At 41.4% G+C, this 25,214-nt stretch overlaps 1 protein-coding gene across 1 annotated transcript in view; it reads left to right on the top strand.

Moving 5' to 3' along the window:
* The window catches only part of PNLIPRP3 (pancreatic lipase related protein 3), a 44,834-nt gene extending 29,534 nt beyond the window's left edge, over positions 1–15,300 (top strand). The window contains exons 9-13 of the mRNA XM_070363604.1: positions 4,502–4,620; positions 7,364–7,496; positions 11,369–11,480; positions 14,783–14,950; positions 15,237–15,300. Of these exons, the coding sequence (XP_070219705.1) occupies positions 4,502–4,620; positions 7,364–7,496; positions 11,369–11,480; positions 14,783–14,950; positions 15,237–15,300 (596 nt within the window). The remainder of the gene's footprint in view (positions 1–4,501; positions 4,621–7,363; positions 7,497–11,368; positions 11,481–14,782; positions 14,951–15,236) is intronic.
* The last annotated feature ends 9,914 nt before the right edge of the window (positions 15,301–25,214 follow it).

Genomic DNA, 25,214 nt, shown 5'->3' with positions numbered 1-25,214 from the left:
GTTTGCCTTGATTCATGGACCTGACATTCCAGGTTCCTATGCAATATTGCTCTTTACAGCATCGGACCTTGCTTCTATCACCAGTCACATCCACAGCTGGGTTATGTTTTTGCTTTGGCTCCATCCCTTCATTCTTTCTGGAGTTATTTCTCCACTTATCTCCAGTAACATATTGGGCACCTCCTGACCTGGGGAGTTTCTCTTTCAGTATCCTATCATTTTGCCTTTTCATACTGTTCATGGGGTTCTCGAGGCAAGAATAATGAAGTGGTTTGCCATTCCCTTCTCCAGTGGACCACATTCTGTCAGATCTCTCCACCATGACCCGCCCATCTTGGGTTGCCCCATGGGCATGGCTTAGTTTCATTGAGTTAGACAAGGCTGTGGTCCTAGTGTGATTAGATTGACTAGTTTTCTGTGAGTATGGTTTCGGTGTGTTTGCCCTCAGATGCCCTCTTGCAACACCTATCGTCTTACTTGGGTTTCTCTTACCTTGGGCATGGGGTATCTCTTCACGGCTGCTCCAGCAAAGTGCAGCCATTGCTCCTTAGCTTGGACGAAGCGCATCTCCTCACCACCGCCCTTCCTGACCTTCAACATGGGATAGCTCCTCTAGGCCCTCCTGCGCCCGTGCAGCCACTTCCTTGGACGTGGGGTTGCTCCTCCCGCCCGCCTCCCCTGACCTCGGACGCGGGGTAGTTCCTCTCGTATATTTTAGCCCAAAACACAGTAGCATGTATGAAGTTCCCAGCAGTCGTGAGGTCTGTGAGGCCAGGATCCATGTTTTAGTTAAGTCTATAATCCCAGGGTCTAACAGAATGTCTCACTAGTATGAACAAGGAGGATGTAGTCATCCAATAGATATGTATTGAGTGCTTACTATGTGCCAGGCACTATTCTAGGAATAGCAGATGTAGGAATGCATACAAAAGACAAAAATTAGTAGGAGCTAATACCCTACTTTCAGAGAAGGCAATGGTACCCCACTCCAGTACTCTTGCCAGGAAAATCCCATGGAACGAGGAGCCTGGAAGGCTGCAGTCCATGGGGTCGCTGAGGGTTGGACACGACTGAGCGACTTCACTTTCACTTTTCACTTTCATGCATTGGAGGAGGAAATGGCAACCCACTCCAGTGTTCTTGCCTGGAGAATCCCAGGGACCGGGGAGCCTGGTGGACTGCCATCTATGGGGTCGCACAGAGTCAGACACGACTGAAGCGACTTAGCAGCAGCAGCAGCAGCAATACCCTACTTTGCTATAAAAACAGTAATAGAATAAGTGCTAAGGAGACCAAACAAAGAATGTAATGGGAATCTGATGTGTTGGTGACACTGCGGGTGACCTAGGGGAAGGAGATTTTTGGTAGGGTGGACAGGAAGTCCTTACTGAAAAGAAGACCTGAAGGAGTTAGCCATGCAGGTACCTGGGTGAGAAGCATTCCAGGCTGAGGGGTGGGAATGGCAAGTGCAAAGGGCCTGGGGCAGGAGCCCGTGAGGGTCATGGCAGCAAGGAGCCTATTGTGGCCAGAGTGAAATAAAAGAGAGGAGAGTAGTAGGGCATGAGGTTAGAGAAGGAATGGGGCAGAGGGAGATAACGTAGGGTCTTATGGACTGTAGCAACAACTTCAGCTTTTACTTGAGGGGGATGGGAGCCATGGGAGGATTTTGAGCAGAAGAAGTACATGGTTTGATTTGCTTTTTAACAGAATTACCGTGGATCACAAGTTAATTTAATCACAAATTAAACAAATAGTATTTAGCCCTTATAGCAGTTTCCAATAATAATAATAAGGCACTTTATAAGACACCAGAAAGTTATTATTTGGGAGTTCCATTCCTCCCTATCTCTATATCATTATCATGTAAACAATGATATGTATCATCCATAATATATGATAAAGCACAGTCATATAATGTATGATGACGTGATAGTAAATTTTTCGATGATTCTAAATATCCCACTGCCTGACCCCATGTGGTCAGAATGTCTAGATGATGTAATTATTCTATCTTCCGCCTGGCAGTTGCAGAGGAAAGAAACACAGATCGTGGCATTTGAGAGTAGCTTGAATTTCCTCTTCACTAGCACTAACTTACAAAGTTTTACTACCTGTTTTGAAAGTAAATGTAATTAGAAATATCCATTTGCAATGACTACTTAAAACTGGTAAAACTATAGATACTCAAAATGAGAATTAAAGCCAGTTCTATCTAGTGCTGGTAAGCAAAATTCTTTCAAAAAAGACCTATTATAAAACTTCTTTCTCATTATCTGTTATATTATGATTTGAAATCATTTCTATTAGGATAAAATGTAGATCATAAGACTTGTTTACATAACTATATTGTTATATACTTGAAATTCTGTAAAATAATGAATTAAAATAAGCCTACATTTATCATAAGCTATCATTTTGAGATACTGTAATTCCTACAACTTTATTAGATTAAAAGCATATTTATCATTCATGTCTTCAAATGACTTTTCAGCTTCAAAATATTTTATTTTACATATATTTGTTACTAAGAAACCATTTACTTTTAAAATTCATAGTTCCCTATGTTCTAAAGAACCATCGTGTCTAAACCACAATTAGTTATGAATACAAATTTGTATGTAAAGAAACCTGATATAAGAGAAGTCCTCCTCAAAAAAAGATGTCAATTGTTTATTACTGCTATGTTGTATTTCTGAAATGATCTCAGTTATCTATTGTATAACAAACCACAGTGGCTTAAGAGAACAATGGTTTATTGCCCATGGTTATGAGGCTCAAGATTCAGGCAGAGCTCTGCTTTGCTATGTGTCCATTGGGTGAATGTACATGATTGCATCCAACTGGGAGCTGGGCTGAGCTGGGCCAAAATGGGTGGGAAGGTCCAAGATGGCCTTCCACGGGTAGTATCTTGGTACTAGCTCTCCTCTCTAAGTGGTCTGTTATCCTTCAGAGCCTCTCTCCCCAGCCAGTTCACCTGAATTTCTTAACATGGAGACTGGGTTCCAATAGAACAAGAATAGATGATGGAAGGTCGCTGAAGACCAAGGCCATGATACTTGCCCAGTGGCAGTTCCTCTATATTCTCTTAGTCAAACAAGTCACAAGACTAGCCTGTAACCCAGAAAGGTTTTTAAAAACCTTTATTTAGAATCATCCAAAAATTTACTGTCATGTCATCATCAGTTCCACCTCTTGATGGAACGAGTAGTAACATTATATTGCAAAGGGGTGAGGACCTAGGAAGGAGTGACTCTTTGGAGTCCACATTTATAGATAAGTGATTTGCCACATCTAGTGACTCAAAGGTGAGTCAAGTCATGTAGGTCATGAGAAGAATAGCCCATGCCATGTAGTAAAAATATTGTTATGTAAGGAAAAGAGAGCATAAATGACTGGAATGTATTTCAGAATACACAAATGTACTTAGAACTTTTATGAATTATTGCAGTAATCCTAACTACCAGTGGCAGTAATGCTGTGCCTGACAATGACAAAACCAATTTGTCTATAGCATTCTTTATAATACATTCCACCTGTCACATCTTGAAACTCAGCTGAAGCTGTGCACTGGTTAACCTTGCTGCCTGTTTCATGATTGAATAGGAGGGAGTTCAGTCATTCCTGCAGAAACAGGGAGACAAGAGAATTAACTGGTCTAAGGCAGAGATACTGTGTACACAGTGATACTTAAAATTCTAAGTGCTTATGTCAGATATCTGGGAAGTGTTGGTGATATTAGTATCAGAACACAGTCATCTACATTAAATGTCCCTTTCAGTTCAGTTCAGTAGCTCAGTCGTGTCCGACTCTTTGCGACCCCATGAATCGCAGCACGCCAGGCCTCCTTGTCCATTACCAACTCAGGGAGTTCACTCAGACTCACATCCATCGAGTCAGTGATGCCATCCAGCCATCTCATCCTCTGTCATCCCCTTCTCCTTCTGCCCCGAATCCCTCCCAGCATCAGAGTCTTTTCCAATGAGTCAACTCTTCACATGAGGTGGCCAAAGTACTGGAGTTTCAGCTTTAGCATCATTCCTTCCAAAGAAATCCCAGGGCTGATCTCCTTCAGAATGGACTGGTTGGATCTCCTTGCAGTCCAAGGGACTCTCAAGAGTCTTCTCCAACACCACAGTTCAAAAGCATCAATTCTTCGGCACTCAGCCTTCTTCACAGTCCAACTCTCACATCCATACATGACCACTGGAAAAACCATAGCCTTGACTAGATGGACCTTTGTTGGCAAAGTAGTGTTTCTGCTTTTCAATATGCTATCTAGGTTGGTCATAACTTGTCCCTTTAGACTCACACAAAGAATTCTTTGGTACAAGAAGATGATATATAATATTAATAAATGTGGAATATCTAAAAGTACACACAAGGTCTGGTGACCCAGATCCAAGTCAAGAAACTATCATTCAACATTACTTTTTCTAGGAAATGTTTCATACTCTCAGTTATCAGTTCATTGCTACCAGTTAATCGAAAATTGTTTTCACAGAAGTGTTCTCCTTCTTTGATTGCAACCATGCCCGAAGTCATCGCTTTTATGCTGAAAGCATTCTCAATCCTGATGCATTTATTGCTTATCCTTGTAGATCCTACAAATCTTTTAAAGCAGTAAGTAAAGCATTTTGCCATGTAATTCAATTAGCAAGTCATTTTTTGAAGCATGATCAGTCAACTAAAAATTAGAACATTGAGTATGTATCAAAAAAATGCATCTGCCATTTTGGTAAATAATAGATTCTTTCTGTGCTGAGTACTGAACAGTAGCTGGGGTTGCTGAAGGGCTTAAATAACTAAACCAACTATTTGTATTCTGGTTGTTTCAGTTCTTTTGAATTATATACAATTTTGCTTTTTTGGTCATTTGTTATGCAGTTACTAGATGTTGTGTACCAGGCATAAGTCCAGCACAAAAATTTTTGTGTGTATATATTTTAAATGTCATCCTCTAAGATGCCCTGAAAAGGCTGAACCAATTAATAGCTACAGTCAAACATATTACTATTTACCTGGGACATGAAAATTATTTTATTAAAATTTGATTATTCATACAGAGCAGAACTGAAGCATAGATAGCTCACAGGAATTCCATGCAAATCAATATACATTACAAAATACCAAATTTGATTTTACTTGAGTCATGAAGCACGTGGTGCCAGATCTGAGCTGACTATATTTTTCATTTGCTTATCACTATGAAAAGGTAAAAAGAAAATCTATTTTGTAGTGGAAAGTAGAAAGATTTTCCTGCTTGTGCTTTAGAGACTTATCCCCTGTTTTATCAGGGTAGAAAAATATGGGGTTTCAAACCAAAGTGTGTTATAAGCAATAGCACATTTTGTGCTATTTTGTGAATAAGAATAGTGTTGGGACAGGAGTAAGTATTTCCCTCCTGTTACAGACCAAGGTGAGTGAGCCCTCAGGCTGTCTTCCTGAGCATGTCTTCCTTGTTCATACTGTGGCTGGTGAACTGCAAGTCTCAGAAACCTTGCCAGACAAGCACTGACATTTCCCCTAAACCTCCTTCTCCCCGAACTCATCCTTCTTCAAGCCCCAGATGCTGCTCTGAATGGCTAAAGGGATCCTGACATTCACCACATCAAAGGCAGGTGAAAGCAGGTTCTCAAAGTCATAGCATATTCAGAGTTAGCGGGGTTTAATCAGCTCAAAACGGGAGAACTCTAGGCTCCTATGCCACATAGATGCTAATTACGGCAACAAACTAGAGAACATTAAGTCAATTTCCTTGACTTGTTTTATTGTACTTTTATCCAACAGTCATAAAAAATGAGATGGAATTTTAAAAAATAAAGTAAGAGGGGTTTCAGTGCTGGGCCATCTGATTCACATTCTTGTGCCTTCACTTAATAGACAAACAAACTCAGACAAATTGCTTACTTCTCTGGGCTTTAGTTTCCTCATCTGCTAAATAAGGAGACTAAAAACATTATAATAATAATATTTTGTGAGGATTAATTGACCTAAATGCACATAAAGTGCATCAAACAGTGCCTTGCACATGGTAAGCACTCACTCAATCAATATGAGCCCTTATTATTTTGTTAGTATTTTTGTTCATTAAAAATGGAGTTTTAAATGGGGTGTTTTACTATAATCCTAGGCTTCCCCGCTGGTTCAGCAGTAAAGAATCTGCCTGCAGTGCAGGAGAGGCAGATTTGATTCCTGGGTTGGGAAGATTCTCTGGAGGAGGAAATGGCAACCCACTCCAATATTCTTGGTTGGAGAATCCCATGGACAGAGGAGCCTGAAGGGCTCTGTGGTCCATCGGATCACAAAAAGTCAGACACGACTGTAGTGACTAAGAATGCATGCATGCACTACAGTCCTAGCCTAAATATCCATAGTTTATAAGTCCGAAAGTTCAAAAACCTAAAGTAGCAAATACTCCAACATTGCTATCCAGGTTTTTTTAAGTTAGTATTTTGTTAGTTTTGTTTTAGATTTTAAAATACATGGATAAAATTTAAGTACCTTATATTCCCTTCATGCCCTTCCCTAAGGCAAACTTTGAGGGAAATTTATATGTATGTATGTATATATATATATATATATATATATATATATATATATAGTATCTTGCTATAAGTGTCTTTCTGAATTTCTTTTTAAATTTTATAAGATCTACATTGACATATATAGACCTATTGTATTTAGTAGGAATTCTGTAGGAATCAGCCACATTTTATTTATTCATTCCCCTACTAACGTACATTTTGGTTGTTTGCAGTTTTCATTATTAAAAGCAATTCTGCAATAAACACCTTTGCGTATCTCCTTATGTACTTGTGAAGAAGTTTCTTTATGACATGTAATAGAAGTGAAATTTTCAAAGCATATGTGCATTTCCATCTTTATTAGACATTACCAAATGTCTGTCTGCAATGTCTGTTAATTTATATTCCCATAAGAAGCAAATGAGAATTCCCCACTCCGTATCATACCAATACTTGGTATTTCCAACTGCCTTAATTTTTGCAAATCTGCTGAGTATGAAATTGTATGTTGTTTTAATTTGTACTCCTGACAGCTAGTAAGATTGAGCATCTTTTTACATAGCTATTGACTATTGACTTTCCTCTTCTATGGACTGTCTGTCTATTCATGTTATTTACTCATTTTTTTCTAACAGCCAGCCCCTTTTCCTTATCCCTCAGTTGTTTTTGTTTTATTATGTTTTGTTTTTGAAAACAGGCAGGATAGTCTATTAGGCAACTTAGTCATTCTTAAATGCATATACTTTATTTAGATTTGAAAGATTTATTATAGTTTAATAATACATTCTGAGTTTATTGAAGGTCAGCATTTCTAATTACCTCTTATTTTCTGTCACCAGGGAAATTGCTTCCATTGTCCCAAGGAAGGTTGCCCAACAATGGGTCATTTTGCTGATAGATTTCACCTGAAAAAAATGAAGCCTAATAGATTATATTATTTTTTAAACACAGGGACTGTTTCGCCATTTGCCCGTAAGTATGTAGCTGAATTTTATTGTAATGCCTTAAGGCACTTACCTTTAAATATTCAACAGTTTTTACTGAGTGTCTACTAAATCACTGGGCATCGGGCCAGACTCTGAGGATGCAGTGAAGAACACACAGTGAGTCTAGGCTGGGGGAGAGAAAAGGAAGAGTCTCAGTTTCAACCCTGAGTAATAGGGTTGGGAGATGCAAAGAAGGAATTTCTTTCTGTTGGGAGATGCAAAGAAGGAATTTCTTTCTGTTGGGAGATGCAAAGAAGGAATTTCTTTCTGTTGGGAGATGCAAAGAAGGAGTTTCTGCACTCAGATCGGGGAGCCTTCCAAGAGGAAAGATGCCTTCAACACTGATTCCTGAAAAGTGAGTAACAGAGGGAAGGAATGGCAACCCACTCCAGTACTTTCGCCTGGAAAATCCCATGGACGGAGAAGCCTGGTAGGCTGCAGTCCATGGGGTTGCTAGGAGTCGGACACGACTGAGCGACTTTGCTTTCACTTTTCACTTTCATGCACTGGAGAAGGAAATGGCAACCCACTCCAGTGTTCTTGCCTGGAGAATCCCAGGGACGGGGAAACCTGGTGGGCTGCCGTCTATGGGGTCTCACAGAGTCGGACACGACTGAAGTGACTTAGCAGTAGCAGTAAGCAAAAGGAACTGCATATGAAAATGCCTGGAGATAAGGGAGAGCTGGAATCTAAAAAAGATCCCCCTGCTGAGATTGTAGAGACCAGGAGGAAGGCAACATGAGGCGGGTAAGATGAGAGAGGCAAACCGGGTCAAATAATGAAATTATGCTCCATATGGGAAGTCTGGGCTTTATCTTTGGGCAGGTAGAAGCAAAAAGGACCTGGCTGAGGGGTTTCCCTGGTGGTCCAGTGGCTAAGACTCCATGCTCCCAATACAGGGAAGGTGGGTTCAATCCCTGGTCAGGGAACTAGAGCCCACCTGCTGTAACTAAAGATGGAAGATCCTGAGTGCCGCCACTAAGACCTGGCATGGCCAAATAAATAAAAACAAATAAAAAGAGTTTTAATTAAAAAAAAAAAAAGGAACTGGGTGAATGGGTTTGTCAGTTCAGTCACTCAGTCGTGTCCGACTCTTTGCGACCCCATGGACTGTAGCACGCCAGGCTTCCCTGTCCATCACCAACTCCTGGAGCTTACTCAAACTCATGTCTATCAAGTCAGTGATGCCATTCAACCATCTCATCCTCTGTCATCGCCTTCTCCTCCCGCCTTCAATCTTTCCCAGCATCAGGGTCTTTTCCAGTGGAGTCTGTTCTTCACATCAGATGGCCAAAGTATTGGAGTTTCAACTTCAGCATCAGTCCTTCCAATGAATATTCAGGAAAGATTTCCTTTAGGATGGACTGGTTGGATCTCCTTGCAGTCCAAGGGACTCTCAAGAGTCTTCTCCAACACCACACTTCAAAATCATCAATTCTTTGGCACTCAGCTTTCTTTATAGTCCAACTCTCACATCCATACATGACTACTGGAAAAACCATACCTTTGACTAGACGGTCCATCTAGTTTTTCCAGTAGTCTTGTATGGATGTGAGAGTCAGCCTTCTCTAACTCAGTAAATGGGTTTGAGGGATGCAGAAAGTGGAGAAGTCAAGGATGATTCCATCTGGGCAGATGACATACCATATGCTGAACTTGGTAACCAGGCAGAGAGGCTGGTTTGAAGTAAGTTGATGGGCTCAGTTTGTAACATATTAGGTCTGAGATGCTGTTAGAATTTGGGCATGTGCAGTTAGATTGGGTCTCATCCTCTGGAGATTGCTGTGGTCCACAGCCAAAGATTCGAATGTTTAGACAGTAACCTAAGCTATGAAGTGGATGACATAATTACCCAAGAAGAATGTATCAGATGAGAAGAAAGAGAGCAGAGAAAGTGGTCCCTGTGAAGGACACTGAGGAATGAATAAAGAGAGAAAAGATAAAACCATGTGGCAGTCAAGAAAAGAAAGATGATGAAAAAGAGAGAATGCATTCACTGCCCCAAAGACAGGTCCAATGAGATAGGGCCCAGAGGGGTTCGTGGGATAAGTCCCATCACTGGTGAGTTTAGCTTTCAGTGGAGAGGTGATGGTGGCGGTCATAGTTCAGTGGAACAGGCAAGGAGGGAAACGGAGCTTTCTGACGAGGATTAATTTGTGAACTGAAAATTCTCTCTAGTAAATTTTTTCCCCTTTCAGAGGCTTTTCAAACAACTTTATGAAGAATTGCATTTTTTTTTCTGTTATTAAGCATACAACAATTTTAGAATTCAGAATGAAAGATCTGTTTAGTTCTAAAGTTCTTTAAAAGTTATACTTGACTGTTTGCAAGGGATTTATCCTGTTGGCAGGCTTTGTGTTGACTCAGACCTGTACTGACTGGGAACTCCTAGCACAAAGTCTGGTGAGAGAGGAAGGGACAATTCATTCCGCCTCTGAGTCATTAAAAAAAAACACAGACTTTCTTGCTCAATAGGTTTTCTAGATATTTTTCTGGACTAATTGTCAAACTATAGCAAATTAGAATTTGGCTATGGAAAGCAAGGAGTCCCTTGGACTGCAAGGAGACCCAACCAGTCCATCCTAAAGGAGATCACTCCTGGTTGTTCATTGATAGGACTGATGTTGAAGCTGAAACTCCAATACTTTGGCCACCTGATGCGAAGAGCTGACTCATTTGAAAAGACTCTGATGCCGGGGAAGATTGAGGGCAGGAGGAGAAGGGGATGACAGAGGATGAGATGGTTGGATGGCATCACTGATTCAATGGACATGGGTTTGGGTGGACTCGGGAGTTAGTGATGGACAGGGAGGCCTGGTGTGCTGTGGTTCATGGGGTCGCAAAGAGTCGGATACGACTGAGCGACTGAACTGAACTGAACTGATGGACTATTGCCTGCCAGGCTCCTCTGTCCATGGGATTCTCCAGGCAAGAATACTGGAGTGGGTTGCCATGCCCTCCTCCAGGGGATCTTCCTGACCCAGGGATCAAACCTATGTCTCTTGTGTCCCTGCATTGGCAGGTGGGTTATTTACCCTAGCTCCACCTGGGAAGCCTAGAGAGTTGCCTTAGTTGCTATTAATTCTAGGTAAACCAAGAGAATGACCAAGAGAATCAACCAAGAGAATTACTTTTGCTTTTTATACTTGAGTTTCTGCCATAAAATGATGTAGAAAGACAGAACAGATAAATCTTTGGTTTATTTTTACAGGCTGTATACACATATCCAGACTGGGAGAAGATAGATCAAGAGTACGTAAGAAATTCCTAGCTAGCAGATTAGGAACACTCTCTTTTATTTTCAAAGGGTGTGAAATCACCCTTTGTCTGCTCTAAGTCTTTCCAAAACATATCCTGAAACTTCAATACTTTGGCCAAAGTATTGGAGTTTCAGCAACTGAACTGAACTGAACTGATGGAAAGCATACACACCACAGAATACAAATGTAATGGGTGGAAGAAGACACACACATTTTTCTAAAGTCCAAAAAATATATGGAAAACTAAAGAATTTCTTTAAAAATATTATTAACTATTTACTTTGCAAAATCAACATGTGATAGTTTATATGTTTTTAAAAATATAACCTCACCAAATTCACTCAAGCTGTATAAAGTTGTATTAATATTTTCTCATGAACATGAACAGCCCTCTTCCTCTTTAACCCTGAAAGTTACATTTACACTGAAGTAGCCAGGAGATAGTGAAGGACAGGGAAGCCTGCTGTGCTACAGTCCGTGGAGTCTCAAAGGGTCGGACATGACTTAGCAACTGAACAGCAGTAACAAAGATGTCATGCTTCCCCGTGTTCTAAACCCTTCTCTCTCTCTCTCTCTCTCTTTCCTATTTTGTTTCCAGGTTGGAGGCACAAACTGTCTGTCAGACTTGATGGTAACAACATCACTCAAGGAAGTATATTTCTCCGTGTAGGTGGAACGATTGGGAAGACAGGGGAGTTTGAGTTTGTCAGGTAGGCAAGGATGATGACCTGGCAGGTAACAGTGCTGTACTCAGTTCATCATGCTCAGTAAGGCTCAGGCTTTTCTTTTCCTGTAATACAGTACCACCAGCTATCATCTGACAGTAACTTTTCTTTTTTCCCAAATATAAAATAGAAATCATAGTATCTATTTCATCCACAGTTCCAGCTACAGACAGAAAATTTTAGGAAATGTTAAGATGAAAATACAGATCTAGATAATAAAGCAAGTGGGAAAAAAACTGACAGGAAACAAGATATGCTTTTAATTCAGTCTGTTATTGTTATACAAATGTGGGCATATTGCTTTATTTTTAGGGCTTCCCTAATAGCTCAGTTGGTAAAGAATCTGCCTGCAATGCAGGAGACCCTGGTTTGATTCCTGGGTCAGGAAGACCCACTGGAGAAGGGATAGGCTACGCACTCCAGTATTCTTGGGCTTGCTTGGTGGCTCAGCTGGTAAAGAATCCACCTGCAATGCAGGAGACCTGGGTTCGATCCCTCGGTTGGCAAGATCCCCTGGAGAAGGGAAAGGCTACCTAATCCAGTATTCTGGCCTGCAGAATTCCATGGACTGTACTGTCTATAGGGTTGCAAAAACAATATATGCCATTATTGTTATACAAATTTGGGCATATTACTTTATTTTTATAGATTCCATATGAAATAAAGTATTTATATGAATAGCCGAATTTCTAATAAGCTCCCTAAGTAGTACTCACAGGTATAGTATATGTGTTAAGATAGTCAAAGGTAGGAATAATTCAGTAGAGACATTCACCCTGCACTCTCATAAAAGGTTACAGTATCCTTCTATCTTGAGTTTTCCTTAATTTTTTCTTCGATCAGCCTTAGCATTTTTGAATTACGTCTTCCACTTTCATCACTTAATTCTGCAACTCATTTCAGAATTAACATTGTACACACTAATTAGATGTTACCATTTTGTGAACTGATGAATTAATTAGATGTTTTGGCTCTGTGATTTACATCATCTTCAAATACAAGGCAGAGGCACAAAAAGCAGAGGTTTTGTGGTTGTCGGTCGAGGGATACGTCAGATTAGTCACTCTGGTAGCCTTTGTGCTCATCATCTTGCCTTGGTGCAGCTGCCTGTAAAGGTGAGTTCAGTCAGTGATCGTCTGGATCCCAGTTCACACACAGGCTCCAACCCATGATTTCTAGCCGTGCCTCCCATTGTTTGGCTTTGTTCATCTTCAGCTTAGCCACATTACCCTGACTACACTGCTGCTGCTGCTCAGTCGCTTCAGTTGTGTCTGACTCTGTGCGACCCCATACAGGGCAGCCCACCAGGCTCCCTGGTCCCTGGGATTCTCCAGGCAAGAACACTGGAGTGGGTTGCCATTTCCTTTCTCCAATGCATGAAAGTGAAAAGTGAAAGTGAAGTTGCTACCCAGCATTAAAATAGATCTAACCCTTTCCTCCCTTCCTGACTTTTATCCACGCTGTTCCATGTTCCAAATACCCTTCTCTGTCTTAGTAGATCTCATCTTGTCCTTCACATCTCCATTAAGCTATTCCTCTGAGAATAGTTCAACATGATCTTGTGTCTGTGGCTCTAAGGCCTACAGTGCACTCATTGCCTGAGGCTGTAGCATCTGTGTCCTGCACAAAGGCAGCTGACCTGGGTCAGGTGGGGAGAGATGCGTGGTTCCCACCCCTTCTAAAATTTGTGAGAATGTTTTGTCATCTCTCTACTTCTTTTGCTAATGTCTAAAGAGGCTACTTGTCATGTCCTTGCATAATCATCCAATCCTCTTTTTTAAGAATAATTAAGCATTTCAGGTCCACAGTAAATGTTTCATCTTGGAATGAGGTCTGCTAAATGAATTTGTGTGCTAGTCTAGTCCCACTCTTCAGTCAAGCGTTAAGAGTCTGGCTTCACCATAGATTGCATGCTTGCATGCTAATGCGCTCAGTTGTGTCTGACTCTTTTGCAAACCCATGGACTGTAGCCCATCAGGCTCCTCTATCCATGGGATTTCCCAGGCAAACATACTGGAGTGGGTTGCCATTTCCTTCTCCGGGGGATCTTCCCAACCCGGGGATCGAACCCACATCCCCTGAATTGACAGGCAGACTATTTACCATGGAGGCACCAGGGAAGCCCTCACCGTACATTATATTTTAGTCATTTGGGTTTCCAGTGACACCATCGTTAAGGGCTGTGCTGTGTGTGCAGTGAGTGAAGGCAGTTCATGGAGCAACAGGGAAATGACCCCTTGAAGTGAAGTGAAGTGAAGTGGAGTCGCTCAGTCGTGTCCAACTCTTTGCAACCCCATGGACTGTAGCCCAGCAGGCTCCTCCATCCATGGAATTTTCCAGGCAAGAGTACTGGATTGGGTTGCCATTTCCTTCCCCAGGGGATCTTCCTGACCCAGGGATCAAACCCTGGTCTCCCGCATTGCAGGCAGACGCTTTACCGTCTGAGCCACCAGGGAAGCCCAGTATAACCTGAAAAAAGTTGTCCTCTGGTAATTAAATCAATTAATTCGACATGTAATAGAACAAGACAGGCCCTAGGAATAGCAGCATCCATTCTTGCATTCAGCAAACATGTAAATGCCTATCGTATACCAAGAATTGTTATAACTGCTGGGGAAACAGACACGGGTCCTACTCTCATGGAGCTCTTCCTCCAGTTAGAGGAGACAAACAATACATTAACAAAGCAGTGAGAAATGGCAGGACTAAAGAAACCTCATCTAGAGTAATTTTGGCTTGCATAAAACACGTCTTATGTCTCAAGTCTCTTATGACTTATTCTATTTCCACACTCACCAAAACACCTTTCTTTATCATTAGTTTGGTTACCCAATTCTTTTTATACAGATGAAGAAGGTACCAGGGGAAGGCTAGGAGTACATTTTGGTTAATGAAAAGGAAGCATTGCACCGCTGTTAGCTGATCAACAGGCTTGTAGTTTTTCTTTCACTTTTGTGTGAATTTAGTCTATCATTGATAGTCTGATGATTTTGGGGGTGTCAATAAACTCTAGTTTCTGATACCACAAAGCCAAGACCAGAGCTTTCACTGTGGAGAACTAGCCCTTAAAAATCAGCTAATCAGGCTTCTCATTCTCCCTCTTTTTTCATGCTTTAGAATTGTGCTGTTCTGAGATGCTGACCAAGGTGAATGGCAAGAATAAATCTCCTATAATCAAATGCAGGGAAATGAAACTTTCTCTTCCATGATACACACAGGTGTTGTCTTCCACTTCAATATTATGAATACCAAGCACAAGCTTATCAGTTTTATTCTTCCATTGACAGTGGAACACTGAAGCCAGGCATGACTTATACAGATTTAATTGATGCAGACATTAACGTTGGAAACATTACAAGCATTGAGTTCATTTGGAAGGAGTATTCATTTGAACGTTCTCAGAGTAAGCTGGGAGCAGAAATGGTGATAGATATATCTGGAAAATACGGATATAAGTAAGTCTTACTTTTTCCTTTGCATTTTCAAACACAGTTTAAACTTTGTAATTGACATTTAAAATCCATATGTAATTTGAAATTTTCAAATAGTATGAAAATGTGTGCCCCTCAAAAGTTTGCAGTTAAAGAGAAGAAAAATTATTTAAGAAACCAATACTGTATTTGTGAAAGTGTTTATAAAATAAAAACTACTCATTAAATTAGAAGACCTACCTACATTTTCTACCTCACCTACCCTGGAATCATATTAACATTGTCTTTTTTCCCCCTTTAAATTTTTCAGATCTGCTTTCTGTAGCCAAAACATCGTAGGACCTAATATTGCCCAGATCCTGAAACCGTGCTAATCTCAGATATATCACATATAATCTTGATGGATTTACTTAATGGGAGCAATGGGAAAATTAATCTCCCTCTAGCTGGCATCCAGACCAAACTTGGCCCTTGTAAATGAGATAGAAAGGTACAGTTGCCTTTTTTCTGTATAGGATGTTTTTCTTATTGAAAAGCTTTTATCTGAACCTTAAAACCAGACTGAGCCCTGGGACAAAGTACAGTACTGTGACCTATAGGATTCTGGTTTTCAGTGACCAAATAGAGCTGTGTTGCAATTTCTCTGAATTAAGAAGAGGTGCTCCAAGGATGGTGGTACAGACTTGTCAGTGAAAATGAGCCTCTGTCTGATTGAGTGTTTGAAGTACATTTAGAGCATTTCCAAGTGGAATAGCCATTGTTCAAAACGATTTGAAGAATATTTGCTATGCTGTTAAATCTTGCTAAGATAAATTATGTCTATAGCTCATGATGTACAGTAGATGGTGACCCCGTGGGTTGGTACATCTATTGATTAATATTGAAAACTAATGAGAGCACATTAGTATTTTCAAGGTGTTCCTTGGTCTTCAGAGTGAGTGAGAGGTAGAAGAGATTTTGGAGCTCATCTGTGATGTTTGCATCAGTAAGTAATAGGTCCTGAGGATCTTCAGCATCTTCTAGAAGCCTCCTATCACAGAATTACTTATCATTCTAGGCCTTGAAGGTCCCGTTACAAATTTGTATTTATTCTAAGGCAGCATTTCATTTCCAAAGCACTTGACGAATGCCTTGCGTTTATAATAACAATATTGCAATTTCTAAATGTGTTGTTTTCTCTTTTATTTTGCTTCAATTTCATCTAATTCAGTTGCCGTCACCCAGTGAAAATAAAAGACGAGCATTTTTATTTGTTCTGTTTTCTGTCACTGGCCTCAGTGTTTAGCACTGGGCTATAAACATTATTGGAAAGAAATAATGACGGATACTCTGCAGGATATTTCTTGATTCTCCTTGGTGCCTGGCTGCCAACTGAATCTTAAGAAGAGACCCATGGCTGTACATGAGCTTGAGTTGTGGTAGAAAGCAGAGAACAGAGTGGGGTTACTTTCCCATTGAACAAGGAGGAGATAGAAGGTTGACTGGAGAACAAGGCGTAGTGGAAGGAGGAAAGGAGATGAGGATGTTTTCAGCATGATCGGGCTGAGCATCCTACCTCCCTGGTGCCGTATCAGCCCGAGGCCCACACCAGCGCAGGAACAGGGTGGCCAGGAGCAGCCCCAGCAGGAGGGCCTGGCCCCTACTAACTGTGTCACAGCCCCAGTACTCCTGAGCAAGCTGGCAATGGAGTCAGCTGCATGGCTCTAGGGGCCAGAAACTTCCCGTGAGAGAGCTGCCTTAAGCCTGCACTACTCTCTGCTCAGCCTTTCTTCCTTTCAGGAGGGTCTCACCAGCTGAAGGAAGAATTATGAGCCAGGATACTGCATTAAACTCTCTGAGTCCTGGCCTGCTTGCTTGTTCAAGGGATCTCTGGGCTGGCTCTTTCTTAGCTTGAAAAGACAAATTGGAGTCAATTAACTTCTGGGATCCCTACTTTAATTAACTATAGAATTTCTGTCCTATTGTTCTTATATCTGTCCCCTTTTCTGCATTATAAGAATGTTGTGAATGTGAAAAATAGAGCAGGAGCTAGCCAGGCAGATCTGAGAGTTCAGGGTGACAGCACTGAAGTGCATTTAGAGCATTTCCAGGTGGAATAGCCATTGTTCAAATGGTTTGAAGAATATTTACTATGTTGTTAAATCTTGCTAAGACAAATTATGTCTATAGCTCATGATGTATAGTAGGTGGTAACCCCGTGGGTTGGTACATCTAATGATTAATAATGAAAACTAATGAGAGCACATTAGTATTTTCAAAGTGTTCCTTGGTCTTCAGACTGAGTGAGAGGTAGAAGAGATTTTGGAGCTTTTCTCTGTATATTGCCACCTAGGAAAGCTCTTTTTAAAAAATTCTTTTTCTCTCTGAGTACCCTGTGTTACTATAGAAGGGTATTTGTGGTGAAGACCGTTAGGAAATCCTTCTGCTTCTTGAGCGAACTGCCCTTAGTGCTGAAAAGTGACTTCCCACCCCATTAGTCATCACTTCCTTCACTGCCCATCGCCATCGATCCGCACTCCAAACTTGTCATCACATCACCCACAAACACCGCCTCTAAACTTGCACATGGGAGGGTCTTGCTCTTGGACCACATCTGCTTCCTCTTTAGGCCAATGGAGTGAACTTCAGATCTTACATGTAATACCATCTCTCCCACCTACACATCAGTATGAATCTGTAAACAGTAAATTTGTTGAACATAACTGTAATATCTATTTTATAAAAATTGACAGTAATTTTTAAATAGATTTAAGATTAAAAGAATTAACAATAATTCCTTAATGTTATCTTACATTCCAGTTGTTTTTACATTTCCCAGATTGTCTGAAAAAGGTCTTTCGACCATTGATTGGTTTAAATTTATATCCAAACAAGATCCAAAAATTTCATATGATTAGTAGGTCCCTGTCTCTAGAGGTTTTCCCTCCCTCTTCTTCCACACCAGTTTTTAAATAAACCAAATTACTTGTCCTCTAAAATTTCTCGCATTCAACTGATGGGATCCCCTTGATATATTGTAGTACATTCCTCTCTCCTGTGTATTTCCTATAAACTAGTTACTTAGGTCAGGATACTTGTTGGGATTCAGGTGGGCCTTGACCCCTTCCATGCTCGTCTGCAGGATACACACTTTCTGCACCTTACTTACAGCTTTCAAGTTAACTGGTAATCTTTCTTTTTTAAAAAAAGTCTTTGTTGAATTTGTTACAGTATTGCTTCTGTTTTATGTTTTAGTTTTTTGGCTGCAAGGCATGTGGGATCTTAACTCCCCACCAGAGTTTAAACACGCATTGAAAGGCAAGGTCTCAACTATTGGACCACCTGGGAAGTCCCTGCTGGTCATCTTTTATTCATTCAAAGGATTATGCCCACACTAGCACTTCATAGATTTGAAAGGGCTATACCAGTTAGAGTTGTAGGTAAAATAAAACACAGAATGTCTTTGACTTTAGTTGCTAAATGGCAGGGTAAGAGGAGAAAGGTGACATGAAGAAGGTTTACAAGGGTTTGTGCTCTGGGAGGACTGGAAGAAAGGGGCAAATTGTGTAAAGATCCAGTTATGGACGAGGCATTGACCTCTGCACTGCGTCTAGGGCTGGAGGAGCTCCATCATAAATGTTCCTGCAGAAGTAAGGAAAATTCACATAGCTGCTTAAGTTGTGTGTCTGTTTCCCCAGGCTCCTCAGAACAAAGTGAATAATAGAAATCACCCTGTGTAAAAGAGCCCTCAAGTTTTGTTGACTCTGCAAGTCTTCAGAACAAGCAGAGCATTTCAGGAACAGAAGTATAATTTATGCCAAGTTGCTGTTTGCCAGCCTTTTAAAATCTAAGCTCATGTTAGATAAACGTAAAAATCTCATGTCCCTTCTGGGGACTTTTCTCTTCTACTTGGGAAAATCAAATTTTTTTCATATACCCTCTGGCTAAAAAGAGTTGGGAAATCTTTGCTTTCTGCAGATTGTGTAATAAAAATAATAGGTGTGTTTTGTGTTATGTTGTATGATTTTTCCCCCCAAATACATACTTATATTATAATACCAGATGGGCTTCTTGATTTTACACGTGATTCTCTAGAGTTCTGCTCTAAGTGATTTATACTCAGGAGAGTGGAATGTTTCTACTAGATTTCACTCCAATATGAGGGAATGTCTGAATGCCTATATAGACTGGGGCAAAGATTTTTGGTCAATGTTTTCTCACTTGTACGTCTATTTTTAATTTATTTTTGGCTATGCTGGGTCTTCATCGCTGCATGTGGTCTTTCTTTAGTTGCGATGAGTGGGAGCTATTCTCTAGGTGTGCTGAGCAGGCTTCTCATCGTGGTGGCTTCTCTTATTGTGGAACATGGGTTCTAGGACTGTGGGCTTCAGGAGTTGTGGCGCACAGGCTTAGCTGCTCAGAGGCGTGTGGAATCTCCCCAGACCAGGGATCAAACCCTTGTCCCCTTGCACTGGTAGGCAGATTCTTAACCACTGGACCACCAAGGGAATCCCAGTCTATTTTCAAAGTTTGAGTTTTGCAAACATTTCACCTTTATACAGTCATATATCTTTCTTTTATTTTCATAGGCTTTTTAAAATTCATTCATTTAAAAAACATTTACTGAGTTACCTTTTATGTGCCAAGCATTGTGGCTAAGTCATGAGGTTATTTGAAATATACAAGAGAGCATTGCAGAGGACATAGGAAAATTAATCTTTGAGCATAATACATCATGATAAGAACTGTGACAGAAGCAGACACAGAGGTGACAGTGGCATAGAAAAAAACACCTTATTCGACTCAGCTCACACCTCCACCCTTCACTCATTGATCTCCTATAAAAGCAATAATGATAAAGATAGTGCAGTAGGTTTTCATTTCTGAATTCTGTGGTTATCGTATCTATTTTTATAAGTGATTCTATTTTGGAATTCACTGTACTGTATTTTTCCAGTGTCTTTGGTCCTAGAGAAACAGAACTGATCTTTCACTCAAACACTCACACATAAATCTGTCCATCACAGATCCACTGACTGTCAGCTATGGCCATAAGAGCAATAATTTCCTTAAAGGTCCCAGGTCATGCCCAGCAGATTTAGGATGATGCCAACCAGAGCATGACTAGTCTTCTCATCTCAGGCTCCTCTAAGACTCCGTCCAATGGTCTTAGTGGAATCAACTGCAGAACAATGCCCATGAGACATGAACACAGATACAGTTATCAAACGTCAATCCATCATTTAGGTATAACCACAGCGAACCTAGGCATCTCAGATGGTGCTAGTGGTAAAGAACCTGCTTGCCAATGCAGGAGGCATAAGAGATGCAGTTTCGATCACTGGGTTGGGAAGATCCTCTAGAGGAAGAAATGACAACCCACTCCAGTATTCTTGCCTGAAGAATCCATGGACAGAGGAGCCTGGCGGGCTAAGGTCCATAGAGATACAAGGAGGCAGACATGACTGAAGCGACTTCATATGCACAGCAGCCTAACATTTAAAATAACTGAAGGCTAGAGATGTATGAGTGTATCAGATCAGATCAGATCAGTCGCTCAGTCGTGTCCAACTCTTTGCGACCCCATGAATCGCAGCATGCCAGGCCTCCCTGTCCATCACCAACTCCCAGACTTCACTGAGACTCATGTCCATCGAGTCAGTGATGCCATCCAGCCATCTCATCCTCTGTCATCCCCTTCTCCTCCTGCCCCCAATCCCTCCCAGCATCAGAGTCTTTTCCAATGAGTCAACTCTTCGCATGAGGTGGCCAAAGTACTGGAGTTTCAGCTTTAGCATCATTCCTTCCAAAGAAATCCCAGGGCTGATCTCCTTCAGAATGGACTGGTTGGATCTCCTTGCAGTCCAAGGGACTCTCAAGAGTCTTCTCCAGCACCACAGTTCAAAAGCATCAATTCTTTGGCGCTCAGCCTTCTTCACAGTCCAACTCTCACATCCATACATGACCACAGGAAAACCATAGCATTGACTAGACAAACCTTTGTTGGCAAAGTAATGTCTCTGCTTTTGAATATACTATCTAGGTTGGTCATTACTTTCCTTCCAAGGAGTAAGCGTCTTTTAATTTCATGGCTGCAGTCACCATCTGTAGTGATTTTGGAGCCCAAAAAAATTAAGTCTGACACTGTTTCCACTGTTTCCCCATCTATTTGCATTGAAGTGGTGGGACTGGATGCCATGATCTTCGTTTTCTGAATGTTGAGCTTTAAGCCAACTTTTTCACTCTCCACTTTCACTTTCATCAAGAGGCTTTTTAGTTCCTCTTCACTTTCTGCCATAAAGGTGGTGTCATGTGCATATCTGAGGTTATTGATATTTCTCCCAGAAATCTTGATTCCAGCTTGTGTTTCTTCCAGTCCAGCGTTTCTTATGATGTACTCTGCAGATAAGTTAAATAAACAGGGTGACAATATACAGCCTTGACAAACTCCTTTTCCTATTTGGAACCAGTCTGTTGTTCCATGTCCAGTTCTAACTATTGCTTCCTGACCTACATACAAATTTCTCAAGAGGCAGATCAAGTGGTCTGGTATTCCCATCTCTTTCAGAATTTTCCACAGTTTATTGTGATCCACACAGTCAAAGGCTTTAGCATAGTCAATAAAGCAGAAATAGATGTTTTTCTGGAACTCTCTTGCTTTTTTGATGATCCAGCAGATGTTGGCAATTTGATCTCTGGTTCCTCTGCCTTTTCTAAAACCAGCTTGAACATCAGGAAGTTCACAGTTCACACATTGCTGAAGCCTGGCTTGGAGAATTTTGAGCGTTACTTTACTAGCGTGTGAGATGAGTGCAATTGTGCGGTAGTTTGAACATTCTTTGGCATTGCCTTTCTTTGGGATTGGAATGAAAACTGACCTTTTCCAGTCCTGTGGCCATTGCTGAGTTTTCCAAATTTGCTGGCATATTGAGTGCAGCACTTTCACAGCATCATCTTTCAGGATTTGGAATAGCTCAACTGGAATTCCATCACCTCCACTAGCTTTGTTCATAGTGATGCTTGTTAAAGCCCACTTGACTTCACATTCCAGGATGTCTGGCTCTAGGTCAGTGATCACACCATCGTGATTATCTGGGTCGTGAAGATCTTTTTTGTACAGTTCTTCTGTGTATTCTTGCCATCTCTTCTTAATATCTTCTGCTTCTGTTAGGTCCATACCATTTCTGTCCTTTATCGAGCTCATCTTTGCATGAAATGTTCCTTTGGTATCTCTAATTTTCTTGAAGAGATCCCTAGTCTTTCCCATTCTGTTGTTTTCCTCTATTTCTTTGCATTGATCGCTGAAGAAGGCTTTCGTATCTCTTCTTGCTAGTCTTTGGAACTGTACATTCAGATGTTTATATCTTTCCTTTTCTCCTTTGCTTTTCGCTTCTCTTCTTTTCACAGCTATTTGTAAGGCCTCCCCAGACAGCCATTTTGCTTTTTTGCATTTCTTTTCCATGGGGATGGTCTTGATCCCTGTCTCCTGTACAATGTCACGAACCTCATTCCATAGTTCATCAGGCACTCTATCTATCAGATCTAGGCCCTTAAATCTATTTCTCACTTCCACTGTTTAATCATAAGGGATTTGATTTAGGTCATACCTGAATGGTCTAGTGGTTTTCCCTACTTTCTTCTATTTAAGTCTGAATTTGGCAATAAGGAGTTCATCATCTGAGCCACAGTCAGCTCCTGGTCTTGTTTTTGCTGACTGTATAGAGCTTCTCCATCTTTGGCTGCAAAGAATATAATCAATCTGATTTCCGCGTTGACCATCTGGTGATGTCCATGTGTAGAGTCTTCTCTTGTGTTGTTGGAAGAGGGTGTTTGCTATGACCAGTGCATTTTCTTGGGAAAACTCTATCAGTCTTTGCCCTGCTTCATTCCGTATTTCAAGGCCAAATTTGCCTGTTACTTCAGGTGTTTCTTGACTTCCTACTTTTGCATTCCAGTCCCCTATAATGAAAAGGACATCTTTTTCGGGTGTTAGTTCTAAAAGGTCTTGTAGGTCTTCATAGAACCGTTCAACTTCAGCTTCTTCAGCGTTACTGGTTGGGGCATAGACTTGGATTACTGTGATATTGAATGGTTTGCCTTGGAAATGAACAGAGATCATTCTGTCGTTTTTGAAATTGCATCCAAGTACTGCATTTCGGACTCTTTTGTTGACCATGATGGCCACTCCATTTCTTCTGAGGGATTCCTGCCCACAGTAGTAGATATAATGGTCATCTCAGTTAAATTCACCCATTCCAGTCCATTTCAGTTCGCTGATTCCTAGAATGTCGACATTCACTCTTGCCATCTCTTGTTTGACCACTTCCAATTTGCCTTGATTCATGGACCTGACATTCCAGGTTCCTATGCAATATTGCTCTTTACAGCATCGGACCTTGCTTCTGTCACCAGTCACATCCACAGCTGGGTATTCTTTTTGCTTTGGCTCCATCCCTTCATTCTTTCTGGAGTTATTTCTCCACTGATCTCCAGTAGCATATTGGGCACCTATTGACCTGGGGAGTTTCTCTTTCAGTATCCTATCATTTTGCCTTTTCATACTGTTCATGGGGTTCTCAAGGTAAGAATACTGAAGTGGTTTGCCATTCCCTTCTCCAGTGGACCACATTCTGTCAAATCTCTCCACCATGACCCATCCGTCTTGGGTTGCCCCACGGGCATGGCTTAGTTTCATTGAGTTAGACAAGGCTGTGGTCCTAGTGTGATTAGATTGACTAGTTTTCTGTGAGTATGGTTTCAGTGTGTCTGCCCTCTGATGCCCTCTTGCAACAACTACCATTTTACTTGGGTTTCTCTTACCTTGGACGTGGGATATCTCTTCACGGCTGCTCCAGCAAAGCACAGCCATTGCTCCTTACCTTGGACAAGGGTTATCTCCTCACCGCCGCCCTTCCTGACCTTCAGCGTGGGATAGCTCCTCTATGCCCTCCTGCGCCCGCGCAGCCACGGCTCCTTGGACGTGGGGTTGCTCCTCCCGCCCGCCGCCCCAGGCCTCGGGCTTGGGGTGGGGTATCTCCTCTCGTCGCTGCCCCTGACCTCGGACGCGGGGTAGCTCCTCTCGGCCGTTTCTGCGCCGTCGCAGTCTGGTACTCTCGGCCGCTGCCCCTGACCTCGGACGTGGGGTAACTCCTCTTGGCTGCCGCCCTTCGGGCATGGGGTCCTCCCGGCTTCTGCCCCTGACCTTGGACGTGAGGTGGCTCCTCTCAGCTGCTCTTGGCGCATACGTCGCAGCCACTTGCGCTTTGGCGTTAGTTGCTCAGTCGTGTCCAATTCTTTGCAACCCCTTAGACTGTAGCCTGCCAGGCTCCTCTGTCCATGGAATTCTTCAGGCAAGAATACTGGAGTAGGTAGCCATTCCTTTCTTCAGGGGATCTTCCTGACCCAGGGATTGAACCCAGGTCTCCTGCATTGAAGGCAGATTCTTTAGCATCTGAGCCACTAGAGACATTCGAATGCTACTTTAAAGTAGAGGAAGCACCACTTTTTCTGGACTTTAACCTCAAAGAGCATGTGGGCAGCAGGTAATGCCTTTGAACCTTGTTCATTTATAAAATGAGACAAGACCCTCAAGCTCTTTGTTTAAATAAGAATTCTATTCCAATCATAACACAACATGCAAGAGTGAGAAAAAAGGAAGTGTTAGTGATTCCCTTCTGGCTTAAAATGAAAAGATATGCACACTTAGAGCTTCTGGAAAGCAGAACAGAATTTAAATTTTATCTCCACAGCGAAATGTTTTTAAGTCAACCAATCAGATTCAGACCTTTTACAGGGCAAGGGTTATTTTCACAGGATACAACATCACCACCTAAATTCCAGGTGTTTTACTAACATTCATTATACACAATGCGATTTGCTTTTTCTCTGAAGCTGCAGGAGACAATACAACATTTTTCCTGTATTATTTGCAGAGGTTTCTTTTACCAGCACTTCCAAAGGCTCGTGGATTTTCAAGGGTAAAAATTGTAGTTCTGTTGGTTATTACAAAAAGAGAGACAGGCTCAAGGAGTCCAAAACACACAATTTGGAGAAAGAAAACTACAGAAAACAAATGCAATACGGGACACATACTGGTTTGTACCAACAATGCGGATGATGTTTTCTGAAATCTCAGAAAACAGAAGGTTATTTTTTTTTTGAACTTCCAAAATATCTTAAGATTTAATGTAGTGAATACAGAGCATGGGATTGTGAATTGGAGGTCTGGTCCTGATTCCAGAATCAATTAACAAAGAGAACTCAGGTAAACAATTTCAATTTGAGCCCCCATGTGTGTCCGTCCACCTTT

The sequence above is a fragment of the Bos mutus genome, chromosome 26 (assembly GCF_027580195.1).
Source record: "Bos mutus isolate GX-2022 chromosome 26, NWIPB_WYAK_1.1, whole genome shotgun sequence".
NCBI classification, from domain to species: Eukaryota; Metazoa; Chordata; class Mammalia; order Artiodactyla; family Bovidae; genus Bos; species Bos mutus.
This window is presented reverse-complemented; position numbering and strand designations above follow the sequence as displayed.